Raw genomic sequence first — 19,706 nt, forward strand, 5'->3', positions numbered from 1 at the left:
TCCTTATACAGTTAGATAAATTATCCAGTCCTACAGCATCTCTTTGTATGTCACCCTCTCTCTTGGCCTCCTTTGTCTCGCCCCTTTGTATTTTGTTGGGTCTGAAACTAAGCCCCGATTCTTTACGTTAATATTAATATTTCAAACTGTAAATGTTTTGAGAATAATTTTAATTATTTGATACTAATAACTGACAAGCGTGGGACTGCAAGTGTGTAAATAGGCAACACTTCTCAGTAATAATCAGTATATGTTATGGGGGAGGGGCACGGTGGTGCGGTGACGGGGCAAGTTTGGCCAGGTCCTGCTCTCCGGTGGGTCTGGGGTTCGAGTCCCGCTTGGGGTGCCTTGTGATGGACTGGCGTCCCGTCCTGGGTGTGTCCCCTCCCCTTCCGGCCTTCCGCCCTCTGTTGCTGGGTTAGGCTCCGGCTCCCCGTGACTCCAAAGGGGACAAGCAGTTCAGACAATGTGTGTGTGACTGTAAAAGATTTTTGCACCGGTGCAAAAACTAAACGAAAAAGTGAGGCTGATGCCAGAATGCGGGGCCTCTTCGTACGCTGCGTCGCGGCTCATAAACAAAGACATTTGAAAGATCATAAGCTTCGGCAACGTATTTGTTCCACCGAAATATTTATGCTCCGGGTTGTGCTGCACGTGCCGCCAGGGCTCGGCGGGGCGGGGATCGGAGCAGGAGAACACGGGAGAAGGTGGGACCCCCTAGCGTCCCGCACGTCTCGAACACAAGCAGGCGTCCGCGAGGCGCACGGGAGCATGTGCAGCGCACATGTGCGGCCGAGAGGCCGTGCTCGCGGATCCAAACCGGGGGAGCGTAAATGGCTTGTGTGTGTGTGCGCGCGCGCGCTTGCGTGTGTGTCTCTTATTGTGTCAGTCAGATTATAATGCTGGGAGTGCGCAGGGCAGAGAGAGAGGGAGAGAGAAATTGGGTCAGTGATCTAAATACCAAGTACCATGTCAACGCCAAATTATACACTTCATTGCCATCTCTCTCTCTCTCTCTCTCTCTCTCTCTCGCTCTCTCTCTCTCTCTGTCTCGCCCCCTTTCCATGACTCTCATTCTCCCTGTCACCATCTCTCCCCATCCCCCTCTGTCCTGCTGTCGCTCTCCATTTTCCTCCCTTCGCCATCTCGATCCCCGCAGTGTCCACTTCAGGCAGTCGGTGCGTGGGCTGGATTTTGCCTCCTTTGTGCTCCGTCCAAACCGCAACAGTGCTGACGAGCTCGCCGGGTTCGTTCGTGCCTGTAAACCGTCCGAAAGTCAGGACGCGCACGGAGAGCCGTGGGAGGGACGCGTGAAGCGAGGGCGCAGATCAGAAGGCCAGGAATGGCACGGGCCGGATCGGCCGCAAGGCGGGAAGCGCGTCGGAGCGGAGGGGGCGCCGTCGCGTACGGTTGTAGCCACGTCATGTTCCGTGTCACAGCTGTAGGTGAACACGCTCCGTAATGCGATTCAACACCATGAATGATGGAAAACGTTCCCTGTTCCGCCCTCGCGGTCCCTCCTCTCCCTCCGCGCCATTGTCTGAGAGCAAAAAACAGATTTGACGGCTGAGTGAGAACACAGAAAGCCTTTTATCTCTTTAAATGTCTCCATGCTCCCGCCCGTCCCCATCCCGTCTCGCCTTCTGCGGCTTCCACCGCTACGCACACATGCGCACGTGAACGCAGATACCCCCCCCCCGACACAATTACACACAGAGCAAACCAGACTTCCCATCAGCTACGTGAGTACGACAAGGTTACCGAGGAGGGGTCAGCGGATTTGCTCCGGCGTGCGTTCGGTACGGCCCGACGCTCCTTCCAGTGGCTTCAGCATTACAACTGTGAGGATCGGGATCAGTCCCCCCGACATGTGTGCGCTCGCACCCTTGGGTTGCTGTGGACTATACCGTCTTATAATAGCCATCGGTACGTTTCCATCATAAACAGACTAGTAAGCAGCGGGTCATTTTGCGATCATTTGAACGGGCAGGCGTCCCGATTGTTCGCTAGTCGTGTCCCGCAGCAGAGATGGCCGATGATGCACCTGTCTAATGGACTAGCCAGTCGGCCGAGCGCATTACAGCTGACCGTGTCGGGCATCGGCCGCTTGCCAGCGGAACCATACATCAGAGCGAGACATTTAACGAGGCCGAATGTAGCCAAAGATATTATCGCAAACAAGGCACAAAACAGCGTCTAAAACGGCACAGTTGTTCGGGACTAAGTGAGAAAGATTCCATCTGTAGGAAAATTCTTGAGGATGCTCATGTTAAACTCTTCTCAGCAAGTGTCGTACAACAGGCTGCGTTTGACAGGTGTCAGAGAGCCGGCGGCGTTCGTGTTCGCTGCTGGTTTTAGACTCCGTGGGTTACTTCATTTCAGAATGTGACAGCGGATGGGAGGGCGGCACGGTGGAGCAGCGGGAGGCGTTGGTGCCTCGCAGCCTCGCCACTGTGGGTTTGCGTGCGAGTTCAAATCGAAACCCAGCTTCTGTGGAGTTTGCGTGTTCCCCTCGACTTCATGTGTATTTCCCCTGGGTGCTTCGGTTTTCTCTCACAGCCCAAACACATGTGTTTCAGGTTAATCGATAGCTCTAAATTGCCCTCTGCGTGTGTGTGTGTGTGTGTATGTATGTGTGGTCTGATGTTCCATCCAGGGAGTTCCCTGCCTCGCACCCTGTGCTTCCAGAACAGGCTTTGGACCACAGCAACCCTGCAGTGGAGAAGTGAATACTGAAGATGGATGGATGCATGGATGGATGCATGGATGGATGCATGGATGGATGGATGGGTGGATGGATGGGTGGATGGATGGATGAATGGATGGATGGATGGATGGATGGATGGATGGATGAATACATGGATGGATGCATGGATGGATGGATGGGTGGATGGATGGGTGGATGGATGGATGAATGGATGGATGGATGGATGGATGGATGAATACATGGATGGATGCATGGATGGATGGATGGATGGATGGATGAATACATGGATGGATGCATGGATGGATGGATGGGTGGATGGATGGGTGGATGGATGGATGAATGGATGGATGGATGGATGGATCACCGTGTGCTTGGGCTGCAGCTGAGTGGGTTATGTGTGTACAGCGGACCACGGTTAACGGCCACACTGAGTAACCTCTTGCCCTTACTAGTAATTAATTGATTTTGCTAAAATCTCAGTCACTGACTTATGACCTCTTTAGCATCCAGCGGCTCCACACAGTCCCAGGGTACATACAGTGTTTACTCCAGGCTGCTCAGACTCCCTCCAGTCAATCAACATGCAGCAGCCCATAATTTCTGCCAATTAGTTTTGTATAGTATAGTAGGTTTTAAATAGTATAAACTCTGTAGTTGAAATGGCATCAATGACCAGGAGAAATGTGATTTCTGTGAAAACATAAAGAACTCATCCCTGAGTGTGAAGCTGAAAAAAATTAATCAATTGGCTAAGGCATCCGGGCTGATGCGTACGTGCGTTTTAACCATCTTGAAGAATTGTGAGAAACTCAAGGCGGCTTCTGTCGTCGGTGAAAGAAGCCGAGAAAGACGAGTGGCGAAACGTGATTTAGCCGCACAGATGAAAAGACTCTTGATCAACTGGATTAACGAAAAGCAAACGAAGGAATATATTTTGTAAAACGTATCCTTTTTATAAAATATACTTTTTTTTTCTCCCTCTTATATTGGTGAATTACAGATAATAAATGGCATGTATCTTCAGGGTTTGAAACGTCGGGGAGACTGTTCAACAGGGGCTTAATGAGTAACTTAATAAAGTCTCGCATGAATTTATGACACCTTTATTCAGGACCGTTTGACAGAGTTAAAAAATTACAGCATCATCAGCGTGTTTTACACTGTGGTGATACCCCGCTGTCCCTTTCAGCTTGTCCTGCGGGTCATTTTAAGGCCACACCAGGCTCAGTGGCGTGTTCGCCATGTCCAGCCAACAGCAGAACCAGCACAGAAGGCTCCGGGGTGTGCGAGTGTCGAAGCGGGTTTTACCGAGCCCCCAGCGATGACAACAGCACTGCGTGTACAGGTACAGGGTAGCAGAATTGACACGTGTTACAGTCCAACACGGTGCCGTTAACACCGACTTACAGGGAACATGGGTTAGCAATCCAGTACCAGTCCAGTACCAGTCCAGTCCCGTACATGTCTAGTCCAGAAAATTTAGTACACATGATATAATACAACCTGCTAATAATCAACTCATAAAAGTTACGAAGTTAATGACGAAAAGCTTTGATTCATTTGTTTCGTTACACTGGGAGAAATTGAACAAATGAGCCGATTACATCGCTTAATGAAGGTGCTGAAGGTACCGCCGCTTATACACTTGTGCTGCACGTAATTGTTGTTTTTATTACTTGGTCATAAGACAGAGAACTCCCCACTGACCCCCCCATCAACACCATGGTCTTTGTTTTGAAGTCTGCTATCCCAGTTCTGAGCGCAGTCCCAGAGAGGCTCATGGGATATGTAGTCACACAGTGGTTTTTCCAATAAAGATAAAACATAACAAGGGTGCCTGAGGTCACGCCGACATTCCGTTTTACATTCTTTCTGTGTTTTTCCCATCCTCCACAGAACCCCCATCTGCACCTCTTGCTCTGTCCTGGGAGTACGAGACCGGCGAGGGCGGCGTGTCTCTGCGCTGGCGCCCCCCTCAGGACATGGGAGGCCGCGGCGAGGTGTGGTACTCCATAGTGTGCCGAATCTGCCCCTCTGCCTCCATAACATCCCCTGGGGTGTGCTCATGGTGTGGGGAGGCGGTGACGTACACCCCGTCCCAGACTGGCCTTCGACAGACCAAGGTCACGCTCAACAACCTCCTCACTCGAGTTACCTACCTCATACAGGTACTGCCAGCGCACTTCCCACGGTTCCTTCCTCAGCGAATGCCTCCGGTGTAGAGGATCAGACAAAGGCATGCCAGGGACAGGGACTGTATGGGACGCATTTCATGTATCAAAGAGATTTTTAGTGAAATACCTCAGTCGCTGAACTGTTAAAGGCTCATTTCTCTCACTGGCGACTCCTGATTGACAGGTGCAGGCGATAAACGAGGTGTCGGCTCTGAGCCCATTCCCGCCCCGCTTCGCCAGCATCAACTTCACTACGAGCCAGTCAGGTGAGAGAGAGACGCGAAGTCCGTTTTTACAAGCGCGCGCGCACCACAGACGCATGTGCATGGAGGTGGCGACGAGAAGCGAAGACGCGACCCTTAGGAACGGCATGGGCAAAGCTCGGTTCCTTTCTCGCCGTCTCGGTCTGGATTTCCCGTGCGCGTGCTCAACGTACGTCCGCTTGCCGGTTTGCATCCGTCGCTCACCGTCAGCGTCCCTTGGTATTAGTACGTGTCCGTCTGGCTTTCTCATCTCCGTCTCGCTCTTTGGACTCAGGTGGCTTAGGGTCACGACATCCTGTCAGGTCTCATGAAGCTCAGAGGTGGGCTCGGTGGGGGAAGGGACCGAAAGGGGAAGAGCAAGCGGACGGGAAGGAGAGTCGGGGGGGAGGGACATCGGGTGGTGGCTGGAATAGAGGCACCGGGATGGAAGACCGGAAAGTATGCGAAACGGAACGGGCGGTTAAACGGGATGGTCCGATGCTAGAACACATAGCTAAAAGCGCGGCCAAAGAGGAGCGATGATTCGGTCGAGGGTCGCCTACGAGGCGTCAGGGGCAACGGCATGCATTTAGATCCATAAAAATATCGCTGATATTAATATGAACAAATGTTTTCGAGAAGCGTTTTTCCCAAAGGACGTCGCGGCGGGAATTCAGTGAAACGCCTTCAATTCCGTGGTAACTCGTGATGGTAAACTGAGGTGCCTGGCCGAGGTACCGCTTCCCGCCTCGTACTGTTCCAAACCCACAAGAGGGCAGCGGGTTCTGGACGCGCCTTCGTCCCGAGCGGCCTCGACGCCCCCGCGGAGAGACTCCGGGCCGCGGAGCCCGCGTGGACGCAAACGAGCGTGGAACGCGGCCAGGAACGCCGCAGCGAGGGACGAGGACCGGGAAAGCTGACCTCAATTTGAAAAGCAAACATAACTAGGCACCGAGCGAAAAACAAATACGCATATAAAAGAGCGAGGCGAGCCAGAGCTGCACTTCCGTGGCGGGAACGGTAAATTGGAAGAATCGGTTTCCTTTTCGCCGTGGAAACGAGAAAGGAGGATCCGATCCCGCCGCTACAAAGGAGAAAGTGAGCAAAGACGCCGCTCAAAGACACGAGGCGACGCCGAGGAGCGATTCAGCGGCCGAGGGGGGACTCCTGTTTGCCCGAGAGGATACGAGGAGACAAGCATGACGCTTCGCCACAGTCCAACAGTCACGTACAAAGCTGGGATTTTCTACCTCATCAGCGTCAATAATCTGCCCGGCCTATTGGGAGGTCTGGAGCAGACGGCTGTATAAGCATCCACCAAGCACTTTGTGTGTGTGTGCGCGTGTGCGCGCGTGTGTGTCTGGGAGTGCAGACGATGCAGGCGGCACCATTTGCTCTCCTCTGTTTGCTCTTGGCTTTCAAGTGACAAAGGGGAGAGACCGCCGAGCGCCCTTTCGCCAGGCGACTTTATTTAGGACGAAAAATACGGATTCGGCTCCTTCCCGTCGTGCTTAAGTCCTCCTCCAGCGGCTTAGCGTCTTTTAGGTCACGCTAGGACCGCGACTGACTCGGATCGCGCCTCGGGAAATAAGGTTTTACGGCGCCGCTTCGCAGAACCTTAAAGGAAGCGCTCGTGTGGGGAACTTCCAGGTGGTGCCGCCATCTTGTGGCCAGATGGAGAACTAAGGGCTCCCGAGGGCCCGGCTCTGACCCGCAGCTCGGCCTTCTCATTCTCCGCGCCCCGTGTCCCCCCTCCCCTAGTGCCCTCTCCGGTCCCCATGATGCACCAGCTCAGCCGGGCCCCGGACTCCATCACTCTGTCCTGGCCGCAGCCGGACAGGCCCAACGGGGACATCCTGGAGTACCAGCTGAGATACTACGACAAGGTACGCGTCCCGATTTCACCCGCCCGCTCCGTCGTGTCGTAGCGAAGGACGCGAGGCATGCGAGGCCAGCGAGGAAATAGGGATTTCCTTAAACGTTGCCGCCTTCCTGCCTCACCTCACGAGTGCAGCGGTCGACGAGGTTAGCGCCTCCTCCTGTTGCCTTCGCTCACCACCACTTCGCGTCTAATCATCAGTTCGTAAACTCGCCAGTCCGTTGACGTTGATTATCGCGGTGCTCCTGCGGCATCAAGCGATCAACGAATCCCGAACAAACCTGCCCCTCTCGCGTCAGGGCACCGACGAGGACACGGCCGTGAGCGTGTTCACCGAGACCAACACGGTCACCGTGAACGCCCTGGCCCCGGGCTCCATCTACGCCTTCCAGATCCGTGCCAGGAACGAGAGGGGCTTCGGACCCTACAGCCGCACCTCCTACTTCACCACCCTGGCTTTGGGTACGTGGGTCGGCCTGTCGATTCCCCCGCGGAGCTCTGACGGTTAGCGGCTGAGGCGAGGTTTTTTGGGTCTGGGGTGCGACTTTATTCGTTTAAGCCGGCACCGAGCCGGGGAAGCGCAGGGCAAGAGACGCCGATCCCCACCGTCAGACAAATGTAACGCTTTCCTTCTGCCCGCGCTTTCCAAAACAGGCGCGTTCTCCGCGATGCGTGCCGCGCGCTCCCCTCCCTCGACGACAGGAGCGCCGCTACGCAATTGTTTCACACGTGACCGCGACAGCAGGGCTGCAAATACTACACTAACGCGCTCTCTGCCCCCCACAGAGGAACGATCCAAACAAGTCCAGAATCGACTGCCTCTGCTGGTCGGCTCGGTGATGGGAGGCGCCGCCGTCCTGCTCGTTGTCGCGGCAATAGTCATTGTGTTCGTGTTCCGGAGGTGACTGTTCTTCTTTCGCTACGGCCCTTGTTCTCTGTGGAAAGGGCCTTTATGACTGCATATAACTGCACCCTTTTGGCTTTGTCTTCTTGTGTCCGGCAGCAAAAGGAGAGCGAGTCCTTACAGTGACAGACTGCAGAGGTACATCAGCAACAGGGGTGAGGGCACCACTGCCGTCTCTCACGTGGCATCTGTAAATAAAGCGCGCGAACTAGAATTTGCATTTACCTTTTCCCCTCATTTTCTCCAAAGCGACGTACATCTCGGAGAACAATGCAAAAAGTTAATTGTTACATCAGCAAAGGGAGAGATTTGGATGCAGACGCGTGATTTTAGGGTACAGTCAATTTGTCACACGCCGCGGTATAAACCAGGATACATCGCTTGAGTCGCCGCGTTCAATCTTTTCCGTCGTCATTCGAAATTGTTGTTCAAACGTTATTAAACGTAAACGCTTACGCGCTTATCGTGCGCTCGGGAGATCGGGGAGGAGAAAAAGTCGTAACGCAACGTCATGTTTCCGCAGGAGGGGTAAAGTACTACGTGGACCCTTCGACTTACGAGGACCCGAGCGAGGCGGTGCGGGAGTTCGCCAAGGAGATCGACCCTGCCCACCTCAAGATCGAAGAGGTCATCGGAGCCGGTGAGAGCAGGAAAGCGGATGTGCAGCGGATGAGCTGGCTGTGAGCTGTTTCGAGGACCCTTGCCGGGATGAAAGAAAGCGTAGTGGGACCTAATGGGCCGACCTGAAGAGCTGGACCGTATTAATTGTACTGTGCGAACGGGTGTCGTCTCAGTTTCGCGTCTCGGCTTCTGCGCTTCATACATTTATGCCTTCTCTCGAGGAAACGTGGCAAGAATCGAATCTCAAAGGCGGAGCTCTTAAACGCACCTCCAACGAGCCAAGGCGTCTTAGTCGGGTTTCTAGGGTCAGTCCGCAGTTAAAAAGGACTGTCTTCACTACATCGAATCTCACGTACAGCATTTCCCTTCAACAACCTGTACAGCACGCTGATAAATATTCTTCCGAATTTTTTGCTTGCTGTAAGCCAACAATTTCATCGAAGGGGACATTTTACTCGCTCACAGCAGCAGGTATTTCTTGTTCACTTACGCCTCCTCCTATGTCTTTAACCCCTTCAGCCCAGTTCGGAGAGGTCTCCCGGGGAAGGTACCGTCCCCTGGGCAGGAGAGAAGTGCAGGTTGCGGTGAAGACCCTGCGATGGGGGGTGACCGATCGCGAGAGAGCGGTCTTCCTCAGCGAAGCCGGAGTTCTGGGCCAGTTTGACCACCCCAATGTTCTGAAACTCGAGGGGGTGATCACTCGCTCTCCCCCCGAGAGGATTATCACCGAGTACATGGAGAACGGACCGCTGGATGCTTTCCTCAGGGTATTCCAAGGACTACATTTCCCACAATGCAGCTGTGGTTCCAGTTTAAATTACAGCAGGGGGCCTTTCGAATGTGTTTTAAACTAGCAGACACTGAGTGGAACTGTAGAGAACGTTCACACGAAGGTCAGAGGGGTATAGTACTGCTGTCATCATGTTCAGCATGTGTACATTTGTTTACAATAGCCACAGTGTGGCACTTCTGTCACAGCAACGTCTCCGTCTCGTTCTGCATCAGGAGAACGAGGACCAGTTCAGCGTGCTGCAGCTGGTGGGGATGCTCCGGGGCGTGGGGGCCGGTATGCGCTACCTGGCAGAGAGGAACTTTGTCCACCGGGACCTCGCCGCGCGGAACGTCCTGGTGAACGCGAACCTCGTGTGCAAAGTGTCCGACTTCGGCCTGTCGCGGCTCATGCGGGGCCTCGACCACAACATGCCCACCTACACGGCTTCCCTGGTGCGTGCGCCGTTTTCCTGCTTTTCCGAAGCTTGCGTAAGGAGAATGGGGGGGGGGGGAAGCAGGGGACACCGGATGCGAGCCACTCTTATGCTGGTGAAAAACTCCACCTGTGGACCTCCAGGGCAGTAAAATCCCAGTGCGGTGGACCGCTCCAGAGGCGTTCCAGCATCGCAAGTTCAGCTCGGCCAGTGACGTATGGAGCTTCGGGGTTCTCATGTGGGAGGTGATGTCATATGGAGAACGGCCGTACTGGGACATGAGCAACCAGGAGGTGAGGTGGAGACATTGCAACAGGCACCGAGGGACTACTTATTGACAGGATGTGTGCTGAATGGTAATGGGATGCCATCCTTTCCTCTGTCGGTGTTCTACAGTATGTATATCTCTGTTGGACTTTATTTACTATATCAAACATCTCCCTAGCAGCAAGAGTAAGCGTGTAGTATTACCCTGCTTCCACCCAACGCTGTCCCCTCCCTCGGAACAGGTGATGAAGGCTGTGGCTGACCAGTATCGTCTTCCAGCCCCGCATAACTGTCCCCCAGCAATCCACGCCCTCATGTTACAGTGCTGGCAGGCAGACAGGCAGGACAGACCCGGGTTCGACTCCTTGGTGTCCTCTCTCGACCGACTCATTCGACACCCGGCTTCGCTGAAGGCCGAAAACAGCTGGTGAGGGCCCCGCTCCGACCGTCGCCGCGAAAGAGATCTCATTTGGCAGCATCCTGCGGAGTGAGCTCTTCTACCGAAAGTCTTCCGTCTGCTGCTCTGCTCTCTCTTAGGTCCACCCAGCCACTGCTGAGCCCCACCCCCACAGACCTGTCCACCGTGACGACTGTGAGCGATTGGCTGACCGCCCTCCGGATGGACCGCTACAAGGACGAGTTTGAGAGGGCGCAGATAGACAGCCTGGAGAAAGTCAGCACCCTCACTATGGAGTAAGGCCTCTCGCCTCGTTTGCAACATGAACTCATCACATTCAGAAAACACACGCAGAATATTCAATGCTCCGAAAATAATTATTAATGTGACAACAGTATGCAGAATGTGCATGAAAACCAAAGCACGTTCACCCACACAGTCATTATCACTGTAATTGTGAGAACAAGTAGGGAACCTGGTGGAATTACGTGCTCCTCCATCTAAAAGATAATTACAGATAAACACGGTAAAATAAAACAAATAAAGGGGAAAAAAAACTTCAGTTTCGCATGTTCATTTTGACCACGCACTTCAGAAATATACTGAAAATATACATTTTGTATAATTTACTGCACATAAATGTTCAGATGTCTTCCAAGCTTCGTATTGTGGGTGAGCGAGCAATCAAAATGAATATCAGATTCCACCACCTGAGCTGCTAATCTTCTCTTATATCACTAACGTTACAAATATACTGTAAATACTGCAAACTGTAATGCAACAAAATCCCTTTTGTGGGACACAATATACATTATGGCAGCGTTTAGAGATGTTGATTAACATGAAGCACCAACAAATGTACCAGCGTCCAGGAATTAATAAGGATTATAAGCCCTCGCTTCAGAGTGCATGTGGGGGTGGTGGGGGGGGGGGGTTTCACGCGGAACGGGAACATCACAATGAAAGAGCGTTTGTACCGTGCGATGCCCTTATGATGTCTTCGTTTTGCTTCGCTGCTGGACAGCCACGGAGAGCACTGACTCCCATAAGGTGGATGTCTGTACAATTAGAGATCGAACACATTTCACAGCAGCGCAAAATGTGCACCGAAGGCATAGAAGCATCCCGGCGAAAGAAAAAGAGGAAAAGACAAGTCGGTCGACCGTGACTTTTTCCATTGCTCAAGGGTCCCGTTTTTGCGCTCGTTATTTTTGTCACGGCGGCCTTGCATATGAATGGTTTCCTCGGAGCTGAGTCACCGCGAGGACCAGATTTATGAATCTCATAATGAATAGCTTTTTGTTAGGACTCAGGCACAGACGTGTCCATTCAGTTGTGTGGTCGATCCCTGCGGTCGTTGTATTGCGGTTTTAGTGACTATCCTGTAAAGTGTGAATCGCTCACTGCCATTAAGCTTTGAGTGATCACCACCGTTTCTCTTTTCTGACTCCCTTTTCCCTTCTCTGGCATGTGCTGTTATGATATTCAGTGTTGTTCCCTTTTTCATATCAATTATTACTTCCTAAGGATAACGGTTATGACTGATGCATTTGCCTCTCGCTATATTAACATCCTTGTGTTGCATTAAAACCTCAGGTTGATACGCTAATTGTCAGACCTCACGCATTCTGATCATATTCAACCGGACATACTTGTTTAATTGCCTTTGTAATTGTGATTTCTACTGTGTCATTTATAAGAATTACTTCTATAGGTAGTTACTTGAATATGTGGTGGTATTATACTGTGTTATGTATATAAGCACTCTGTTCTTCAGTACATTGTTCGCTCACTTTCTGCAACTGCTTGCCCTGGTCAGGGTGGCAGCAGTGTGGAGCCTGTCCCGGAATTACTGGGGAGCACACTCTGGACTGGACTCCAGTCCATCACAGGGTAGCCCCACACACACACACACACACACACACACACACTGTGTGCAACCGCTTGTCCCAAGCAAACCAGAGGTCATGGTGAACTGGAGCCTAACCCGGCAGCACAGGGCGCAAGGCTGGAGGGGGAGGGGACACACCCAGGACGGGACGCCAGTCCATCACAAGGCACCCCAAGCAGGACTTTAACCCCAGACCCACCACAGAGCAGGCCCTGGCCAAACTCGCCACCCCCCCCCCCTCCTCCCCTCCCCTCCCCTCCCCCCCGCTGGGAATGTAACAATATATAAATGTAAAACATTGTCATTCACTTGTTATCATTAATTGGTCGCCCAAGTCAGGGTTACAGTGATCTGCAGCCTCCCCTCGAAACACAGGGCACTTGGCACTAGCCCAGGACAGGAAGCCAGTGTATCGCAGGGTTAAATGTAAAATGTGCTGAAGAAATAATACATAATTTCAGAATGTACTTTGCATCTGGTAAGATAGCGGTTAGAACTTCTGCTTGCGGACCCAAAAGTTTAAATTCCATGTATGGCTGTCGTACCCTTGAGCAAGGTACATACGCTAAAATTTCTCCAGCAAAGTTACCCAGCTGTATAAAGGGGTAAATAGTTGTGAGTATTTTAATATTGTAAGATGCTTTGGAGAAAAGCATCAGCTAAATGAATAAATGCATGTATTTTACTTTGTACACATTCTGTTCTGCTTGTGTTTTCAACTTAACTGAAATTTATACAGTTTACTGTATCCATTTTGATTGAACATGGGCTGGAAGCCAAACTGTAAAATCTGTTATTTAATGCCAATACTTAAATATGTGAACCCCCACCCTCTCTCTCTCTCTCTCTCTCTCTCTCTCTCAATGACTCAGGGATATACAGAATCTGGGAGTGAATCTGTTGGGTCATCAGAGAAAAATCGTCAACGCAGCTCAGCAACTCAGAATCCATCTCACTCAGGGCCAGGTGGAGGTATAGAAGAAAACCGTCAGACACCCCGTGGATCCTGAAATTTGCATGTCATGCACAAAATCCCACAAAGAATGGTATTTCTTCCAGAGCGGAAAACCAATAGCAAATTGAGTTACTCCAATTATGGTAACTGCAAGTTGTACATACTGAACAGCACCCTAACCTCAAAATGAACATGCGGTACGTCCATAAAGTACATCCTGATAAATAGCCGTGGAAAAAACAGCCTTCGCAAGCAATTGTTGGAGATGCGGTCCTTATATGCAAGTAACGGGAGGGAGGTGAGTGTTGAAAAAGGGGGAGAGAAAAATAACAATTTCGATAATTCTGCACCTTTTTTCACAAAGCTGTTCTTTCTCTCCTTTTTCACTTGCCCATCCTTTAAACCTCCGTACCTCTTTACACTCATTCATCTTTCACAGTCTCCCTCCCACTCATCTTTTTCACAGCTGTTACTGCATAGATCATGAAAGTTAAAATATACAAATCAAAGGGAATTAGGAAGCCCAAGGAAAGAGTTTCTTTAGTCCATTTTTATTTCTATTATGAGTGTCATAAGGGTTATTGTTTTGTTTTTTTTGTTGGTGCCATACATCTTCTACACTAATTTTGGCAAGAAGGCATTCAGACGCAAGAAATACATGCACTGAATGCGATTAAAGAAAAAAACAATGTAATGAGTGATGGGAAGGGTATGGCTCCGGTCATGTTTCATAATGTCAAGACAATATAACACACACCCTATTGTTTAATTAATCGCTTTAAATAAAATGACTAGTGTAAATGTGAAATCTGCAAAAATTATATAGTTTGAACGCCAGTTGAAGTCGGGAGGGGGAAAGTATGTTGTGCGTGCATGTGTGAGCGAGCGCGTTTGCGTGAGCGTGTTCACTTTTAAATATTGTGAAAATTTGTAAAATAAAGAAGTCCTAATTTTATTTAAAATGTCGACTGCTTTTCATTGACCGTGGCCGATGCGGAAGGTCCGGTCCTTGGGTCCCTCAGTGCACATTTCAACCTTCATTAGATAACCTTGGATTACACATGTAAAACAAGAAGCATTTTTTCCCACAAAAATGAAAAGATCAGCACATTGCTCCCTTAACATCCCAGACAATAATCTGTACAGTCAGCAAAAGAGATGCAAACCGATAAAAAGATGAGGGGCAGAGTGTGGGTGGCACTTACTCCCAAGCTTACTCAGACCTGGTATTTGGTTAGAACTATTAAGTTTCCTTGACACATGAAACCAGTGACTGTTCTTACACAGTGTTACAGTTTTAGTTATTACGTGATTTAGTAATTAAGCCGATTAAATGGCAAAACATCACCGACAGGTTTACACACTTTTACCCCCAACTCAAAAGAGCCCGTAGTGTACGTTAACTTCAGGCGCAAAGTTCCCGGAACAAAACAAGCCGAAAATGTCTCTATTACTATCTGATCCTGAAGTACGGTTGCGTGACTTCATATTTATCAGAGTTATTTAAATTTCCAGCCGGGTTTTGCCAATTATTAGGATTGTCATTATTACTATTACTATAAATTAAATGTACGATATTTTCAACACAGTTTAAGATTGTTGGGTAACTGCTAATGAAAGTCATGAGATGCTTCGCTTGTTAATTTCATAAATAATTGTTAATTAGTTTACAAGTGTGATAACATTAATTACGTTTATATTTACATGTATTCATTTAGAAAACACTTTTTTTTCAAGGCGACGTACACGTTATAGATAATACTATGTGTGTATTACATTAGCAGGAAGAGACACTTAGATGCACACGTTTGATTCTAAAGTACAGTTTGTTTCTTTCTTTCCGCCATATGATCCAATGTTCATCACACGAGTAGCTGCGTAAAACTTTATCCAGATACGAAATCCTAATAATATTTTTTAAGAAACATTTACATTACATTACGCGAGTAGCTGCGTGAAGGTGTATTCGTTGTTCAACGGGTATGATCTCGAAGCTACAGAGCATGAACATTCACCGAGTGCATAAACTTAAGAGATCATGGGAGAAGCGAGTCTGGAAGAGGTGAGTTTAAGATTCTTTTAAAATGTGGACAGAGATTCAGCAGGTCTGAGTGAGAGGCGGAGGTCGTTCCACCACATCAGAGCCAGAACCGAGAACCTTTGTGCTTTTGGACGTTTTGTGCATGGGACCACCAACCGGGCAGAGGTGGAGGAGCGTAGCAGTCTGGTTGGGGTGTAGCAGATGATCAGGTCTTGTAGATATCTAGAAGCAGTTCCATTGATGCTTATATAGGCCATAACCTTGAACACTGAGTCTTCCATTTGATCTGGGTAGCTATAGGAAGCCAGTGCAGAGAGCCAGGGAAGGGAGATACGTGGGAAAGCTTTGACAAGTCAAACTCGTACAGCAACGTTCTGTATCAGCTGTAGAGGTTTGATGGCAGTAGCTGAAAGGCCAGACAGGAGAGAGTTGCAGTAGTTCGGGCGAGATGTCACCATGGCCTGGACAATTAGTTGTGCAGTCTGTTGTTAGATAGGGACGGATCCTGCGGATGTGATGCAGGATGTATCTGCAGGTCCGAGTTGTGGCTTCGACGTGCACCGGTAATTACCCCAGCAGTTATTTTAATAAATAGCTATTTAACTTCCAAATAATTAAACGTTACTTTTTCCATTCATTCACATTCCACAAGACATGGAAGAAGCAGGCTATGGCGCTGGGGCGCACGTGGCACAGCATCATTTAGAATGCTTTATTACACTTAGCAGCCTCTTTTGTCCACACCGAACAACGAGCCTGATTGAAAGACGGAGGTCATCAGCAGCAGCAGAAGATACTCTGCAGGGTTGAAAAACTATATATGAAACATAACAATACAGAGTACATGATTTATGTTAATTATGCTATCGGGCAAATATGCCTTTTTCGATTCGCCTGGACATGGACGTCGCCTTGCTACAAGAGTCTTTCAACTGGAATGAATTAGGCAAGAGATGGGATCAGTGTTTTTGAAAATGGAGATGCTCCAGTAAAAGGCCGGATGGAGCACGACGGCGCGAGACCTGGGAGCTTTGACCTAAATGCAACAGAACCACACAACACCTTTTGATCCTCTTACAGGAATAACAGCATACACCATAGGTAATGACGGGAATACTCACAAATAGCTATGGTATAATGACACCACGGATCCGTAAAACCTATAATTATACTGAATGTGCCACTGTTGTAGGGTCTGGGGCATTAACAGGCTGTCATCTGCGGTTTTCTTCCGTCGCTGCATTATGAAACCGAAGCTTGACTTGGTAAAGCGGTGACCTTCGGGTGCCCCCGAACACGGCCCGAAACGGAGAGCAGCCCTCCCCTCCGACCTTGCGCCGGGTCACCTTTTTCAACATTGCGAACCCAAGTTTTTGTAAGAAGATCGATGCAGGTTTTGTTTGTTCTGCTGCGACTTCATAGCTACCAGGTAACCCGTCTTCGCTCTGCTGCCGTAGCCGCCGCGCAGGACCGGTCTTCGCGTTCGTTCATCCTTCATTCGCATGAGATCTTCAGTGATCCCACCAGGCAGGTCGGAGAACTCCAGCTTCAGGAGGGGTCCGCAGCTTCGGTCTACGTTCACCGCGCCGGATGTGGCCCATTCTTTTCCGAGAAGTTTGACCCGAACCCCCAAATCTGAACAAGCTCAGCTTTGCCTCATCGATAGCAGTCGTTGTCAATAAATGCAGCAGAAAGACATCAAAAATCCATCAGCAACCCGGGCTTCATCCAGTTACTCATCTTTTTTTTTTGCCAAATGAATTCAACTCATGCTTATTTTTATTAAATATATATTTCCACACTTCATAGTTTTGGTGGGAAGATCAGAGGCTGACAGCTTTTTCTGCTGTTGAAAGGATAATAATTTATGGAGATATACGTAAAAGTCATACTTAACAAAGTTATAACACTTTCGAGGGGCCGGGTCCTGCTTTCTGCTGGGTCTGGGGTTCGAGTCCCGCTTGGGGTGCCTTCCGACAGACTGGCGTCCCGTCACGGGTGTGTCCCCTCCCCTCCCCAGCCTCATGCCCCGTGTTGCCGGGTTAGGCTCTGGCTCACCGCGACCCCCCTCGGGACGAGCGGCTTCAGTCAGCGTGTGAGTGATAACATTTCTGATACGATTGATAACCTTTTTTTTAACCTTGCCGTTGCCTTATGCGTGCAGATGCTTTTGGATACAAATGCTTATTTATTGAGCTGACACCATTGTCCACAGTAACATATAATTAGTCATTTACACAGCAGGGTATTCTTACAGCAGCATTCAGACTAAGCAGCTTGCTCAAGACTGCTATATATATATATATATATATAGAAAAGCTAGAGTACCATGAATAGCAGGATTGAAACCAGTAACCTTGCAACCTCAAGACAACAGTCTCAACCACTACACTATACTTCATAAAGGCGCCTAAAAATAGACTTGGTGCCATTGGCAGTCAAGTGATGTGCTGCCTTTGGCCAACATACATCTCCAAGTGTCACATTCTTTACAAATGTAATAATTATCTTCTGTGGGCATGTGACAGCGTGGAAGCCTTTGCACAGAGTGACAAAGTATGACAAATATCATCAGCTCTCCACCTGGACACGGGTAGCCAAGGCAGTTGTGGGGATTATGCTGAAAACCTTCAATAACAGAGCAGACATACATTGAACGGAGGATGTATAGAGGTGTGTCACACCAGGGTGCGGCCGGGGCTCGAGTACAAATCGATACATTTTCTGCAGAACCTGTATACATTTACATTTATTCATTTAGCAGATGCTTTTTCTCCGAAGCGACGTAGATCTCATCGAAAATACAACGGGTGCAGTACGATTAGCAGGAAGAGACACTTAGATGCAGACGTGTGATTCAAAAGTACCGTTAGTTACCCTCCGCCATACGAGCCGATGTTCATCGTACGTTTTTCGATGTTCCTTTCCCTCTTAATTCATTTACACGGATTTAATTTTAATTTAGTCTGAAGGTGACTGAGTTAATATGTTAATAATGCCTTCCACTGTGTTTGGTAGTTTTTTCTTCCTTCTTGTGGGTAAGTTCCACTTCTCACTTTAGACCTTGTTACACGTTTATGTTTCGAAGACAATGAAAATGCTGACGATTTCCATTGTTATACAAGCTGAGAAAACAACGGTTCGAGCCGGATCACGAAAACGTGGTCGGACGGAATACATCTGGGTTCATAACTAAAGAAAACCCGTAAAAATTCAGGCTCCCCCTCTTTCTGGACCGGAAAGGCCCAGTATCAGAAAATCCCTCACAGCTCCAGCATGATCTTTCCCTCCGGCACAACCGGGCTGGACATCTGGTGCTGTTCTCCAGCCGGGCCGAGGGTGGGCTCGCTAACGGAGACGCCCATGTTTCCGTGTTTGCGCCCACAAACTACCGCATCGTCAAGGTACGATGTCAGCAAGCGTTAAGCAGGTTTTTCCATTGCTTATCTAGGATAGATGTAGAAAGTGTTGACTTTAATTATTTCACTAATGTTTTCATGGAGGTTATGCAGGTGTCTGACGTGAACAGAACAACTGGAATGTGGAACCTGGATGTTTTCTGATGTTTCCTTAGGTATGGGTCATCACTCTTCTAGTCCTGAGCCCTCATCTTCTCCGTCATCTTGTTCACCTCTTTGCATCAGTGATTTTCCTGCACGAACATATTACTCCCTTTCTGATGAGCATCCATAACAAAGTAAGCTGAGCTTGTCCTTAACCGCCCCTCTCCTTGCCTCTTCGCAATTAACCTTTTAAACTGCAGGCAGTTTGAATTTCCTCAACGACAGAATTAGTATTTAAGAAGTACGTTGAGAACTGTGGGTGTTTTTTCTTTAGAAAAAGCCTTTAAATGAGCAGCTCTCTTGATATTTCAAAGATGCAACTTACTTGATCTACATTTGATTAAGAATATAACTATAACTGTATCCTGATGACCTGCCTTTTCACTGATGGAATGATTTGTCCGCATTTTGAAATCTTTAAAAAAATATAAATATATTTTATATTTAAGGCACACTGATTAACTGTAGTTTGTACATTAAGGTCTATTTAGACAAAATCATCTAATAAAACTACCCAGTACATGCTGAAATGGTGGGTGCTCATGGTAAGGAAATACTCTTAGTCTTCAGACAATGTGACACAATTAAATATGGTGTGAAATCTCCTGTAAATTCATTCAGTTACAAACAGGTAACAATTTTGGCCTCATTTGTTCTTCTTTGGATTTTAACAAATTAAAATAGTAGTAAGCATGTGTATACATTTAAGACAGCCAAAAGGAAGGTATTCCTTGTGTTTTATCGCAGGCAATGGTAGGCTGAGGACTTGAGCCTCTAATTTTTTTTTTGTAAATCTCTGTATATTTACAAGTTTGCAGGAAGGTGAACCTATAAGGCCCAAATTCATCAGTGATCACTTG

At 48.9% G+C, this 19,706-nt stretch overlaps 1 protein-coding gene across 3 annotated transcripts in view; it reads left to right on the forward strand.

Annotated features, from left to right (window-relative positions):
* Positions 1–14,184, forward strand: part of ephb6 (eph receptor B6) — a 28,239-nt gene extending 14,055 nt beyond the window's left edge. For all 3 annotated transcript variants that reach the window (XM_029260147.1, XM_029260148.1, XM_029260149.1), the window contains 14 exons: positions 3,897–4,052; positions 4,604–4,875; positions 5,066–5,147; positions 6,885–7,009; positions 7,302–7,464; positions 7,789–7,903; positions 8,006–8,061; positions 8,430–8,546; positions 9,047–9,294; positions 9,533–9,751; positions 9,876–10,025; positions 10,242–10,426; positions 10,537–10,692; positions 13,160–14,184. In XM_029260147.1, coding sequence (XP_029115980.1) covers positions 3,897–4,052; positions 4,604–4,875; positions 5,066–5,147; positions 6,885–7,009; positions 7,302–7,464; positions 7,789–7,903; positions 8,006–8,061; positions 8,430–8,546; positions 9,047–9,294; positions 9,533–9,751; positions 9,876–10,025; positions 10,242–10,426; positions 10,537–10,692; positions 13,160–13,265 — 2,150 coding nt within the window. In that variant the 3' untranslated portion in view covers positions 13,266–14,184. The remainder of the gene's footprint in view (positions 1–3,896; positions 4,053–4,603; positions 4,876–5,065; positions 5,148–6,884; positions 7,010–7,301; positions 7,465–7,788; positions 7,904–8,005; positions 8,062–8,429; positions 8,547–9,046; positions 9,295–9,532; positions 9,752–9,875; positions 10,026–10,241; positions 10,427–10,536; positions 10,693–13,159) is intronic.
* The last annotated feature ends 5,522 nt before the right edge of the window (positions 14,185–19,706 follow it).

This window comes from Scleropages formosus, chromosome 18, assembly GCF_900964775.1.
Source record: "Scleropages formosus chromosome 18, fSclFor1.1, whole genome shotgun sequence".
NCBI lineage: Eukaryota > Metazoa > Chordata > Actinopteri > Osteoglossiformes > Osteoglossidae > Scleropages > Scleropages formosus.